Raw genomic sequence first — 14,406 nt, forward strand, 5'->3', positions numbered from 1 at the left:
AACGAGTGACTCAGACCCGATAGAGCAGGGTTTCTTAACTGGTGGGTCGCGACCCAAAAGTGGGTCGCGGGAACATTTTCAGTGGGTCGTGAAGTGTGTGGTCAAAAAAAAACAACAAAAGTTTAATTTTTTAACTCATTTTGACTTTTATTTTGAAATGCGTGCACGACCACCCTACCGTTTGACACGTGAAATTTAATTTAATTATAGCAACAAATAAGTCGAAGCGCAAGTACGACCCGGAAAATGTAAAGTATGAATTTACATATATTGACGACAGAAAAGACTTAAAGCCTCAGTGTGTCATAAGTAGCGAGGTGCTCTCACAAGAGAGCACGAAACCTTCTAAATTAAAACAACATTTAGAAACCAGACAACGTGTTTTATTAACTTAAAATTAAACTTTGTTTTATTAATTAAAGTTCTGTTTAGTTCATAGTAACTAAACCTTTCATTACCCTAAACACTGTTTACAGTATTTGCCGTTTTTACTTTGTAATATTTCTATAATTTGATACATTTTGTTAAATGACATCAATACAATATTGTTTATTATTAAGTCTTGGTGATTTTATTTTGATTTATCTGTCACTACTTGTGTATGTTAACAAATAAATACAAATTAAGTATAATTCCTAAAATTGTATTATAGTTCCTAAAAATTTGGGTCGTGGCTTGATGACCATGTAAAAATGTGGGTCCCATGGCCAAACCAGTTGAGAACCCCTGCGATAGAGGACTCCAGAGATGAATGGATTAATTCTTTTTCCGGGTTTAAACGCATATGATTGGCTCCTGCCTTTCCGCGATGAACGACTCGAAATGTGATGAAGACTTGAAATGAACGATATTACCTACACAAATGTGCGCACGCGCGGATGAACGAATCACTCCCTGACAGGACTCGTAGTTCCCGAGTCATATTGAAGATTCATTCAAAATGAACGAATCGTTCATGAACGACCCATCACTAGTCTACAGAGAAACGTCACCAGCGCAAACACAAGCAGGAGAATGAAAACAAAGGAAGCGACACATTTAAACACACAGCCGAGACGTTACACCGTGATGATATGCACATATAATAACAAGCCATGGCCGACCCGAGCTCAACCAAACCTCGCCGTCGTCTTGATGAACAGCCGCAAAGCCAAGAAGAACAGAATCTGCCGTGTCCCGCTGTCGTTTTATGAGTTCGTCTAAAAGTGCGAGCGGTTTCGCTTTCTGCAGAGAGCTCGCCGCGTGTGAAATAACCAACTTCTTAAACTCAATTGGGTAGGCTAAATTGTGTATGAGTGTGAATACGTGTGTATGGGTGTTTCCCAGAGATGGGTTGCAGCTGGAAGGGCATCCGCTGCGTAAAACTTGCTGGATAAGTTGGCGGTTCATTGCACTGTGGCGACCCTGGATTTATAAAGGGACTAAGCTGAAAAGAAAATGAATGAATGAACTACTTTGGGGTGTCCAAACTCAGTCCTGGAGGGCCGCTGTCCTGCTGAGTTTAGCTCTAACTTGCTTCAACACACCTGCTAGGAAGTGTCTAGTACACCTAGTGCGAGCTTGATTAGCTGCTTCAGGTGTGTTTGATTAGGGTTGGAGATAGACTCTCCAGGACACTGGCCCTCCAGGACTGAGTGTGGACACCCCGACTTAAACTGATGATAATAAGATGCCCGTGATTATTGAAGAGCTTCTGACACCCGATCCTTTCAGAAACAGACGAGAGTGATGTGGGAAAAACAAAGGAGCAAATGATTCTTTCAGCAACCTAAAAGATGAACACATGACTGCCATGATTAACTGGTATCATCAGCTTCAGGACTATTCTGAACTGGGAATGATGGAGTTCCTCTCTATCAGAGGCTACACGAGCTGCTGAAGCTTACACACACAGATGAGAGGTCTGCTCGGACTGTGGGCTATATATTGTGTTGTTTTGAACCCAAATAAGGCCTAAATGTCTGCTGTGTGTAGTTCATCTGTAATTGGTAACATATCAGAGACTGTAAGAGTGTGTGTGTGTTCATTTATGTATTTATTTTATATAATCGCAGACGTTACAGTAGGCTATTCACAGTGTCATTGACCTGCAGATATGATCAGATCATGTTGATGAAAGGTCAGTGATGAACATTTATGCAGTGTTTATGTGTGTAAAGCATCTGTTTAGTGAGAAGTGCTGCTCATATGATGTGTGAGCGACCCGTACAGCTTTACTCTAGACATTTCCTCCAGTGAGAATGACGTCGTCTGACACTTGCTGTCGTACACCACGTTCACCATACGCACCCTTTTGGCAGTGGAAATGCAAGACTGATAAAGGTGACCCGTACCAATCTGTACCGTACAACTCAGTGGAAATGGGCCACTAATAAACTATGATAGTTCACGTTCATTGAAAAGTAAGAATGATTAATAAATCCATGTGAAACAGTCTGTTTACAGTCTGGCTCGGAGCACTTACACTCAAACAACCGAACCGGGATAATGATGGTCAAACACACACGGGCGTGTTGGAGTACACCCTTGGGGGTATTCGAGTGCGGTCATAGTGACGCTGTTTGTTATGTATATATATATAAATGTGTGTGTGTGTGTGTGTGTGTGTGTGTGTGAATTGCCATGTCATAAATGTCCCAGTGAGCTCGAGTTTGTTAGCTAGAGCTCAGTGTTTACCGTTGTGTCACAAGACGCTGCTGTCCAGTGTGTGTCACATGAGCTGATGGTTTGTGCAGGGTGTGTTTCTGTGTGTGTGTTTGCTCAGTTCTCTCTCATCTGTCATAATAAAGCTCAGGTGATCATCATTCCTCCACAGCGCACCTGTTTCTCTCTCAGCTCAGCTGATAGTGCTCTCTGATAGACACGCTGTATATAAATCTAAAAGATAGCCTGATTTATCATCAGACTTCAGCATTGAGTCAGAGTAGTTAGAGGGAAGTTGAAATTAATTTTTATTTTAAGTTGAGAGGTGGAAACATCAACAAAATTCAACTTGGTGGACATAAACGGAAATAAAAATGTAGAGGTTTGAGGAGGATTTGTGGAAAATAATCTCAGGCAACAAACAGTCTTACTTGTACCAGATATGAAATTCAGTTAACTCAAAATCCAGAGAAAGAAATCAGAAGTGCAAGATGTAAATTCTGGACATAAACTCTAGAAAAATCTAATCATAAATTCAGAGAAAAAGTTATGAGGTGTAAACTCAAATTCTGAGACATATTTAGGCATAAGCCCAGAATTCCAAACAAACATCCCAGAATTATGAAACATATATAACAAACATATATAAACATTATAACAAAAATTCCAGAATTCTGGAAAAAAAAGTTTGGACTCGCCACAAAAATCTTGTTTAAAGAATTTTGTTAAAAAAAGCAAAACAGACTTCTGCAAAAAAAGTCAGAGTTTTGAGATGTAAACTTTGTTTTTATTAAACTAAAATTCAGAATTATAAAACCTGAACTTCTGAAGAGAAAAAAAGTCAGAAAACTTTGAAATCCAAACAAATTCTGGAATTATAGTAATAATCCTATAATTCTGAAAAAAAAGTCCAAAAAAGTTCAAAAGAGAAATACCAGAACTATGAAACATGAACTTAAAAAGTGGAATTCCAAACAAAAAAAAAAAATCTGCAATTCCCCCCCCCCAAAAAAAAAAAAAAAAAAATATATATATATATATATATATATTAAAAAATCAAATAAATCTGTAATTTCCAATAAAAAAATCTAGAATTTCCACAAAAAAAGAAAAAAAAAATGAAATTCTCAATAAAAAAAAAAATCTGGATTTTCCAACAATAAATAAATAAATAAATCGGAAATTCTCACTAAAAAAAGTTTGAAAAAAATTTTAAAAAATCTGGAATTCCTAAACTAAAAATTATAAAATCTGGAGTTCTGTACAAAAATCTGGAATTCCTAATAAAAAAAAAAATCTGGAATTCCGAACAAAAATTTCAGAATTCCAAACAAAAAATAATAAAATTCGGAACAAAAAAAAAATCAGTAATTCCCAACAGCAAGAAAAGTTTGGATTTTCAAACAAAAATTCTAGAATTCCGAGAATAATGTAATAACAAATTTCGGAAATAATGCCTGAAATGATGAATGAAGTAAACATTAAAAAAGGCAGAAACGGATGATGAAAATGAACTCTGATGTATAAATGAAGATTAATGTTGCTGCAGTGTGTGTGGAATGCTTTAATAGTGTTAATTGTGGTGACCTACATTAGTGTGTGTGTGTGTGTGTGTGTGTGTGTGTGTGTGTGGTTTGCTGTATTATTCCTCCTCCTGCGTGTCTGTACTCGGCTGGTGTTGTGTTTCCAGCAGCAGATGCTCCTCTTTACTGAAGTTTGCTCAGGATTGGTCACGGCTGCTGCTTTTACATGCAGAACTAATGCCATTATACACAATTAGAAGAATTCTCCTCGCAATTGTTCCCTCAGGAATGTGTTTGGATTCTGAGTTATGAGACGCCGAGCAGTTTGAGAGACGAATAAACCCTAGCAAACTGTTGATGCATATTTTAAAAGTTGAACTACCACCATCTTCTGACAGAGCAGGTTATATTTAAGATATAGAATTATAATGTTGTATACTTTTTTACAGTAAATAATATGATTTTATTTTTAAGCTTATGCTTTTACATGTATAAAATATGTGTATTTTTATTGACCATATTTATTTAACTTTTTTAATTTTACTAAAATTGTTTTGTTGGTTTTATTTAGATTTTAAGTGTTATTTTTTTCTACTTGGATTGTTTTTATTTTAATTCCACGTTTAAATATTTTAATTTAACTTTATTCTATTTTTAGATTTTTATAATTATAATTTATTTTATTTTATTTTACATGTATTTTTTGATGTATTTTTAAATAATTGCCTTTCATGCGTTTAATTCTATTATACATCTTATTTAGTTTTGTTTTAATTTATTTTATTTTAAAATGATTTTAATTTCATCTATCAATGATTATTTACAGTATTTTAATTTGTGTTTGTTTTGAAATAATTATTCTTCGATGTATATCTCTGTGATTTTGTTTATTTTTAGCTATTTGTTTTAAATAAGGTTTATTTTAAAATATTGTTATAATTGTTCAACTTTAAGCTTCTGTCATGACTAGTGCTCTAGTGTGTGTGTGTGTGTGTGTGTGTGTGTGTGTGTGTGTGTGTGTGTGTGTGTTTGTGTTTACATGTTTACAGTATGCCACTCTTTTGTTTGGTTTGTCTGATGCTTCACTCTGACCTCATTTCATTTACAAACGACCTTAAACAGCTTCAGAGCTGTTAAATATTCATGAGCTGTGTGTGTGTGTGTGTGTGTGTGAGTGTGTGTGAGTGTGTGTGAGTGTGTGTGTGTGTGTGTGTGTGTGTGTGTGTGTGTGTGTGTCTGACCCTCAGCAATGACTAACCTGTGTGTGTGTGTGTGTGTGTGTGTGTGTGTGTTACTGAACTTTAAACTAGTGAGAGTAAAACCATCAGGAAATGGGTGTGTGTGTGTGTGTGTGTGTGTGTGTGTGTGTGTGTGTGTGTGTGTGTGTGTGTGTGTGTGTGTGTGTGTGTGTGAGAGAGTGTGTGTGTGTGCACGTGTATGTATTTGTGTGTTATGTGTAGAGTGTGTATGTGAGCATGAGAGCATGTGTGTTTTTATGTATACATGTGCATGTATCTGTATGATTGTGTGAGTGTGTGTGTGTGTGTGTGTGTGTGTATGCGTGTGTGCAATATTGATGTATTGTGTGTGCATTTGAGCATGAGTGGGTTTGTGTGAATGTGTGTGTGTGTGCGTGTGTGTTGTTATTGCTATATTATATTGATGTATTATTGTGTGTGTGTGTGTGTCTGTGTGTGTGTGTGTTGTTATATTATTCTTATGTATTGTATGTGTGTGTGTGTGTGTTCAGGGCTAATCGACGGCTACAGTGATGAGCGGCGTGCTCTGGAGCAGCAGGTGTGTGAGCGTGCGGAGCTGCAGCTGCATCTGGAGCAGGAGCTGCAGGTCACCAGCACACGGCTGCAGGAGCTGGAGCAGGAGAGATGCAGCCTGCTGGAGCACACTGAGCTGATGAGCCGACAGCGGGACGCCATGAGGGACAGCGCTGGAGGAGGACCAGAGCTGCGTATGTGCTATACACACACACACACACTCAAACACACACACACACATATGCAAGGGTGGAGAAGGAAGCTGAAGCTGTGGTCAGTGTAGTGTTGGCCAGCAGATCTGTTGGTCTGGAGCTCCGCAGGGTCAATATACATGACCCAAACCTCTGCCAAACGCCGGTTCAGTGGAGCAGCAGTGGAGATGTGGAGCTGTGGATGATGTGGAGCATGTGCTGTTCTCTGATGATCCAGCTTCACTGTCTTTCCCACATCCGGGACAGTTACGGTGTGGAGAAGCCCCAAAGAAGCGGCCCACCCAGACTGCTGATGCCCAGAGTCAAGCATGGGGGGGTCACTGATGGTTTAGACTCAATATCATGGCATTCCCTATGCCTAATACTGGTGCTAGATGGGCGCTGGGTCACTGCCAAGGACTACCCAACCATTCTGGAGGAGCAGGTGACCCAATGGCTCAAACACTGTCTCCTGAAGGTGCTGTTTGTTGTAATTAGGGCTGTGTTTGGTGTGTATCAGGATGATGATGCAGCAATACACACAGCAGGACTGGAGACGGTTTGATGAACATGTCTGCCATGGCCTGCACAGTACCCAGAGGCAAACATTATTGAGCACCTTGGGGTGTTTTGGAGGAGCGGGTCAGGAAAGGTTTTCCTCCAGCAGCATCAGTAGTGACCTGAACACTCTTCTGAAGAAGAACAGCTCCGAGTCCCCCTGGCTGCTGTGCAGGACTCCTGTCTGTCATTCCCATCAGCAGCTGATGCTGTTTTGGTGGCAAATTAAGGCCTGACGCCATACTAATCAATTATTGTGTCTTAAACCAGGCACTTCAGTTTCAGTGTCCAACTCCTGATATATACAACTGCACACACACACACACACACACACACACACACACACACACACACACATACATACACACACACACACACACACACACACAGACATATATATTTACACATGCACCACACACATACTCAAACGCACTAATCTATAGACACAGATACACAGAGTTTACTGCAGGGGAGCCCAAACTGGAGGGCCGCTGTCCTGCATAGTTTAGCTCCAGCTTGCTTCAACACACCTGCCTGGAAGGTTCTAGTATAGCTAGTGAGAGCTTGATTAGCTGCTTCAGGTGTGTTTAATTCAGAGATCGGAACTAAAATATGCTGGGCACCGATGCAGGACTGAGTTTGGGCACCCCTGGTTTACAGGTTGATAACTGTGATGAACTCATGATGTTTCTCTCCAGGTTTATCAGTATTTGTTTACACTAAACAGCTAATTCAGCTCAACAGCTGGTGGACACACTTTATTTATTTATTCATTCATCTATTTATTAATTAATAAATTTTTTTAATCTATTTATGTATCTATTTATCTATTAATTAATTAATTTATTTATCAATGTATCTATTTATTTATCAATTTATTTATGTATCTATTTATTTATTTATTTATATAATAATTTATTTATTTATTTATCTATTTTTCTATTTATTTATTTATCTATTAATTAATTAATTAATCTATTTATTTATCTATCTATTTATCTATTTATTTATTTATCTATTAATTAATTAACCTATTTATTAATTTATCTTTTAATTAATTTATTTATCTATTTATTAATTTATGTATTTATTTATTTATTTTTTATTAATTTATTTTTCTATTTATTAATTTATCTATTTATTTATTTATGTATTTATTTATTTATCTTTTAATTAATTAATTTTTTTTATTTATTTATGTATTTAATTTTTTTTTATATTTGTAATATTTTGCATACTGAATCTTGGTGTTGTTTTTAGTCTGGTCTAATATAATTGTAATAGTTTTATGACAATTAAACTGCCATTTTAGCAGTGGATTATTGGATTATCGTAGTAATTATTAACATTTATTAAGTTGATATCGAATGATTTATTATTTGTATTTCATTTTGAATTCAGTGTTTATTGTTCTAAACATGTATTAGTTTATTTATTATTTTTATTATTAGTAATATTGAATTAATATTTCATTTGTTTTGTATTTTTGACGTTTTCAACTGTATTTTTAGTTTTGTTTGATCTTTTTAAATTTGAATTTGAAATTTTGAATTTCTTTAGATTCAACTGTGCAAGCCCTGCAGTCCGGCTGATTACCCCTGAGAGTGTGTGTGTGTGTGTGTGTGTGTGTGTGTGTGTGTGTGTGTGTGTGTGTGTGTGTGTGTGTGTGTGTTGTGGTCTGTGCGCGTGTGTGCGTGTATTTATTCTTAGACGTGTGTTGTGGTCAGTGTGTGCGTGTGTGTGTATTCTCAGATGTGTGTGTGTGTGTGTGTGTGTGTGTGTGTGTGTGTGTGTTTTTTTTCAGACGTGTGTGTGTGTGTGTTGAGGTCTGTGTGTGCGTGTGTATTCTCAGAGCAGTGTTGTGCAGTTCGTGGATCAGTGTGTGTGTGTTCTTGCTCTGCATTTCTCTCCTGTATGCGCATGATGAACGTGTGTTTCACTCTGTCTTTCCTCAGGACTAGTAGAGGCTGCTCTTGATGCAGCTCCTGAAGCAGGTGTGTGTGTGTGCGTGTGTGCGCGCGTGTGCTCGCTTTGATTGACTGATCAATAACGCCGCTGTGCTTGCTTTTGGCTCCTGCTGATCGAATAACTGCTGCTTCACTCATTAACATCATTCACACACACTCACAAAAGCCTGAGTTACCTGAAGCTCACAGGTGTGATTGAACAGCCATCTCAACCTCAACACCTCACAGAAATCATGAAATAGTAATATAGATGAATAAATATTTACATAATTACACAGATAAATGATTAAAAAGTACATACATCAATAGTTAAATACATAAAAATACATATAAATGATTAAATAACTGCATAATTAAATATTTATTTACACATTTAATAATGCTTTTAATAGTTAATGCATATTTAATTATTTATTTATATATTTCAACATTTATTTATTTACCTTGGATTAAATTGGCCTTGCATAAAAATGAATGTAATATTTAATTTAATCTAATTAATAATACAAATCCTATTAGTTACATAAAAAACTTATAATAAACATATCCATATATATATATATATATATATATATATATATATATATATATATATATATATATATATATATATATATATTTATTATTTATTATTATTATTATTATTATTATTATTATTATAAGTAATAGCATTGTTTCAAGGTTTATATGTACATTTTTTATTAATAACACTGAACATTTCCTCATTATTTTTGCTTTCCCCCGTGTGCTGTTTTCTTTAAGTGCATGCTGTTGGTGTCTCCTCTCGGATGGCTGTTCACTCCTTTATTTTCTCCTTATCTTCCGTTCTGCATCTGCACTTTAACCCCGTCCCGTCCTGCACTGTGGGCTCGTCTGGTGTTCGGGATCGATCATGTGATCATGGATATGGGAATCATGTGATCAGGAATGGAGGATTGTGGGAAATGGTGTCGTCTTTTGTGCCAAACACATTCGCATATCAGAGTGGAGACTGTGGAGAACATTTCCAGATCCCTGTCAGGAACATTATTACAGATAAATCTCAGCACTGAATCAGGAGAGCGTAGAAATGAGATGCTGCACGGCTTTATTGAATTATGTTTTAATCATAATTCAAACATAATCACGACTGTTTTAGCATCAGTATTTATTGCTTTGAAATATTTTGTTTTCATTTCCTTTCTCATTTTTTGACAACTGTTAAAAATGTTTTTTTTATAATTAATTATTTAATTTATTAATATTTAAGTACTTTTAGTATTTATTATTTTTGCTAAACATTTTTAAATTTTGCATTTTTCAGCTTTATTCTATGCTATTATGATATATTTATTGTATAAATATTTGTAGAAAGTATCTGATATTTTCAAATTTTTGTTTAAAAATAAATCTAATGTTTTTTTCAGCTTTATTATATATATATATATATATATATATATATATATATATATATATATATATATATATATATATATATATATATATATACATACATACACAATCACATCAAAGTTTGTTTTGACCTAATATGTTTGTGTGTTATGCATATATAAATACACACATGCATGGATACATTTGAGAAAATGTTTATTAACATTTAAATATATATATATATATATGATACAAATTATATATATGATACAAATTATATATAAATTATAACTAAATATTGTTACTGTTCATTGCAACTAAACTTAGTAAACTCAGGAAAACTAATAAAAAATAATGATTATATGTGAAATATAAAGATTATGCCTGAAAATATAAACATATTTTCATTATAAATTGTTTTGTGCTTTTTGTCATGTTTGTTATTGCAGTTTTTATTTATTCATTTATTTTTAGTAATGTAAAATTGCATATACACGGACACTACTGGTCAAACATTTGGGGTCAGTTTTTTATTATTAATTTTATTTAATAATTTTAATAAAATTATTCTGTTCATTAGCAGCATTTTTAAAATGTAAAAAAAATTGTTGAATAATTATTTATTAAATATTTATTTATTACAGATTGTATGTAGTGTCATTATTGCTTTTATTACTATTACATTTATTATAATAATAACAACAATAATAATAAATAATAAATAATAATAATGATAATAATAAAAATAATTATAGTAATAAAAATAACAATAATAACAATAATAATAATAACAATAATAATAATAATAATAATAATAAAAATAATAACAGTAATAATAACATAACAATAACAATAATAATAATAACAATAATATTATTATTATTAATTATAATAACAATAATAATAAGAAGAAGAACAACAACAACAACATTTATAATAATAGCATATATGTAATATTAATAATTAATATTAGAGTGATTTCTGAAGGATTATGTGACTCTGAAGACTGGAGTAATGGAGCTGAAAATTCATCATTAAACTCATCAGAATAAATGATTAAATTAAATGATAATCTTCTGCTGAACAGTTATTTTATAGTGTAATAAAATGTCGCTATTTTACAATGTGTTCTGTATTTGTGATGAAATAAATGCAGCCCTGGTGAGCAGGAGAAGCTGATCTTAAAATCCTACTGACCCTAACCTGTTGACCGCTAGTGGACATTTTTGAACATAATATGTTTTTGTGTATTGTGTGTGTGTGCGTGCGTGCGTGTATACACACACACACACAAACACACACACACGCATGCATACATTTAAGACAAACTTACATTTAAATATTAAATATATATGTATATAATACAAAATATATATATAAATTTAAATATCTGTGTCGCAAACTGTATGCATGCATGTATGTATGTGTGTGTATCAAATATATAAAATACACACACATTTATTATGACAAAACAAACTTGTATCTTGGATGTGATTAATTGTGATTAATCTTTGCCCAGCACTAATTCATACATGCATTTATACAGTTTTATATTACAAAAAATTAATTAATAAATAAAAAACTACTATAGCAAAAATGACACCATGCAAAACAAAATATAGATAAATATATAATAAAAAATCATAAGTTTAGTTGTAGTGAACGGTAACAACATTGAACTTTAGCACATTGTGACTTAATAATTAATGTTCAGTTGAGATCAGACTTTAGTGAATCTGGTTGATCAGTGCATGCGAGCGAGCTGTAATAATGCCACTGACAGTGAGTTTCTGAGTGAGTGTTTCTCTGGATCTCCTCCGTCATCGTCATGTTGTGACTCTGCTGCTGTGCCGTTGTCAGACCTGCTGGAGGAGACGGAGAAGCTGCTGCAGGAGAAGGTGGAGGTGCAGCGTCAGGCGCAGAAGCAGAGCTCGGAGCTGCAGGCGCAGGTCAAGCAGCTGGAGGCGCAGCTGGAGGAGCAGCAGATGCGCTTGCAGGAGCAGCAGGAGCTCCAGCGCAGCCAGGAGGAGGACCTGCAGCAGCAGATACAGGCGCTGGAGAAGCAGACGGAGAACCACCGACGCTTCATTGACGTAAGGCGCTCACAATACAGAATGCTCTGTGAAAACACTTAACAGTTGCGAGACACTGACTTCACATCTTGCTATTCCTACAGTTTTTTGGAATTCTGAATTTGTGTCGCTATTCTGACTTTTTTGGGAAAGAAATTTCTAAATCTTTCTTGGATTTCTGAGTTTTTTCCGTTGGTATTCTGAGTTAGTCTTGCAATTTTGACAATTTTCTTGTAGTTTTGAGTTTACATTTTGTAATTCTGAGTTTTTTATTGAAATTCTGAATTTTGAGTTTTGCAATTCCAACTTTTCAGATTCCCAATTCTGAGATTTTGTTCCCTTGGATTTCTGAGTTTATGGCTTAAAAGTCTTACTTCATGGCTTGGAATTCCGAGATTTTTTTCTTGGAATTTTGAGTTTGTTTGTTTTTTCTCTTGGATTTCTCAGTTTTATGGGTCGGAATGCCGGAATGCTCTTGGAATTCTGCGTTTTTTTTCTTGGAATTCTGAGTGTGTGTCTCATAAATGCAACTTTTTTTCTTGGAATTCTAAGTTTGTCTCAAAATTCTGACTTTATTTCTTGGAATTCTGAATGTGTCTCATAATTGCAACCTTTTTCTTGGATTTCTGAATTCCGGGTTTGTTGTTCTATTCAAACTTTTTTTCTTGAAATTCTGAGTTAAGGCTTGAAATTTCTAGGTTTTTATTCCTTGCATTTTTGAGTTTACAGCTCAGAATTACAGAGTTTTTTTTCTTGGAATTTTGAGTTTACGGCATAAAATTTCAAGGTTTTTATTCCTTGGATTTTTGAGCCCAAGGCTCGGAATTCTGAGGTTTTGTCCCCTTGAAATTTAGAGTTTACAGCTTAGAATTTTAAGAAAAAAAAAACTCAGAATTTTGAGTTAATGGCTTGGAATTCTGAGTTTTTTTCTAGGAATTTAGAGTTTACGGCTTAAAATTCTGATTTTTTTTTCTCAGTTTTATGGCTTGAAATGCTGAGGTCTTTTTTCTTGAAATTCTGAGTGTGTCTCATAAATGCAACTTTTTTTCTTTGAATTCCAAGTTTGTCTCAAAATTCGGACTTTATTCGTTTTAATTCTGAGTGTGTGTGTCATAATTGCAACCTTTTTCTTGGAACTCTGAATTCCGAGTTTGTTGTTCTATTCAAAGTTTTTTCTTGAAATTCTAACTTTGACTTGGGATAACGAGTTTTTTTTTCTTGGAATTTTGAGTTTACGGCTTGAAATTCTGAACTTTTTTTCTTGGAATTCTGAGTTTCTCACAGTTTTGACTTTTTGCTTGAAATCTTAAGTTTACATCTCAAAATTCCAACTTTTTTTAATCTTGAGTTTTATCTTGAGATGAGTTTTCTTCTTAGGAATTCTGAGTTTGTTTCTCATAGTTGCAACTTTTTTTTTTTTTAATTTTGAGTTTCCATCTCGTAATTTTAAGTTGTTTATTGGAATTTTGATTTTGCGTCTTGTAATTCAGAGTTTTCTTGGAACTCGGAGTCTTCTAATCCTGACTATTTTTTTGACATTTTAAGTTTAAATCTCAAGCTTTTTTTCTGGTAAGTCTCAGTTTTCTAGGAATTCTGATTATAAGTGTTGCAGTAGTCTGACTTTACATCTTATAATTCAGAGTTTTTCCATGGAATTCTGAGTTAGTGACTCATAATTTCAACTTTTTCTTCTCGTAATTCTGAGTTGTTTGTTTCCTGCAATTCTGAATTCTGGGGTTGTTTTGCAATTCCAACTTTTTTCTTTGAATTCTGAATTTTTTCTTTAAATTCTGAGTTTTCCTGAATATTTTCTTTACAGTTTTGAGTTTAAATCTTGGTAATTCTGAGTTTTCCTGAGTTTATTCTGAGATTATTTTTGCAATTATTTTGCAGTTACAAGGAATTTTGAGTTTCCGTCTTGCCATTCCGGCTGTTTACTTGTAATTCTGAGTTTATGTCAGAATATAGTTTGTTATGCTGTTCCAACTCTTTTTTTTTTTTTTTTTTTTTTTTTTTTTTTTTTTTTTAGCGGCGCTTTTGAATTTACACCTCACAGTTCAGATTGTTCACAGTTTGTGTGTGTGTTTGTGTTATTCAGGAGCAGGCCGCAGACAGAGAACACGAGAGAGACGTTTTCCAGCAGGAGATCTTCAACCTGGAGCAGCAGCTGAAGAATCCCACCAAAACACAGACAGGAAGTGAGCGGCGGGACAGAGAGGTAAACACACTTCACTGAACATCCGACATCACCTCTATACTATATAACTGCAGGCGGACTGTGTTTATATATAATTACTGGTAAAGCTTTT

The 14,406-nt window shown here is 34.4% G+C and overlaps 1 protein-coding gene and 1 long non-coding RNA gene across 30 annotated transcripts in view; one reads left to right on the forward strand and one right to left on the reverse strand.

The window, feature by feature from the left end:
• akap9 (A kinase (PRKA) anchor protein 9) overlaps positions 1-14,406 on the forward strand; it is a 142,647-nt gene that overhangs the window by 90,882 nt on the left and 37,359 nt on the right. For 20 of the 29 annotated variants that reach the window (XR_012394772.1, XM_073931264.1, XM_073931278.1 and 17 more), the window contains 4 exons: positions 5,917-6,132; positions 8,643-8,681; positions 11,886-12,118; positions 14,196-14,315. Coding sequence is in view for 28 of the 29 variants with exons in the window: in XM_073931264.1 (XP_073787365.1) it covers positions 5,917-6,132; positions 8,643-8,681; positions 11,886-12,118; positions 14,196-14,315 (608 nt within the window). In the remaining variant the exon portion in view is untranslated. The remainder of the gene's footprint in view (positions 1-5,916; positions 6,133-8,642; positions 8,682-11,885; positions 12,119-14,195; positions 14,316-14,406) is intronic. The other 9 variants (XM_073931267.1, XM_073931277.1, XM_073931268.1 and 6 more) reach the window with 1 other exon arrangement.
• Positions 2,600-4,003, reverse strand: LOC141378961 (uncharacterized). The gene is made up of 2 exons (XR_012394799.1): positions 3,909-4,003; positions 2,600-3,632 (listed from the first exon to the last, which is right to left on the reverse strand). It is a non-coding gene; the product is annotated as an uncharacterized lncRNA (long non-coding RNA).

Source organism: Danio rerio, chromosome 19 (genome assembly GCF_049306965.1).
Source record: "Danio rerio strain Tuebingen ecotype United States chromosome 19, GRCz12tu, whole genome shotgun sequence".
NCBI classification, from domain to species: Eukaryota; Metazoa; Chordata; class Actinopteri; order Cypriniformes; family Danionidae; genus Danio; species Danio rerio.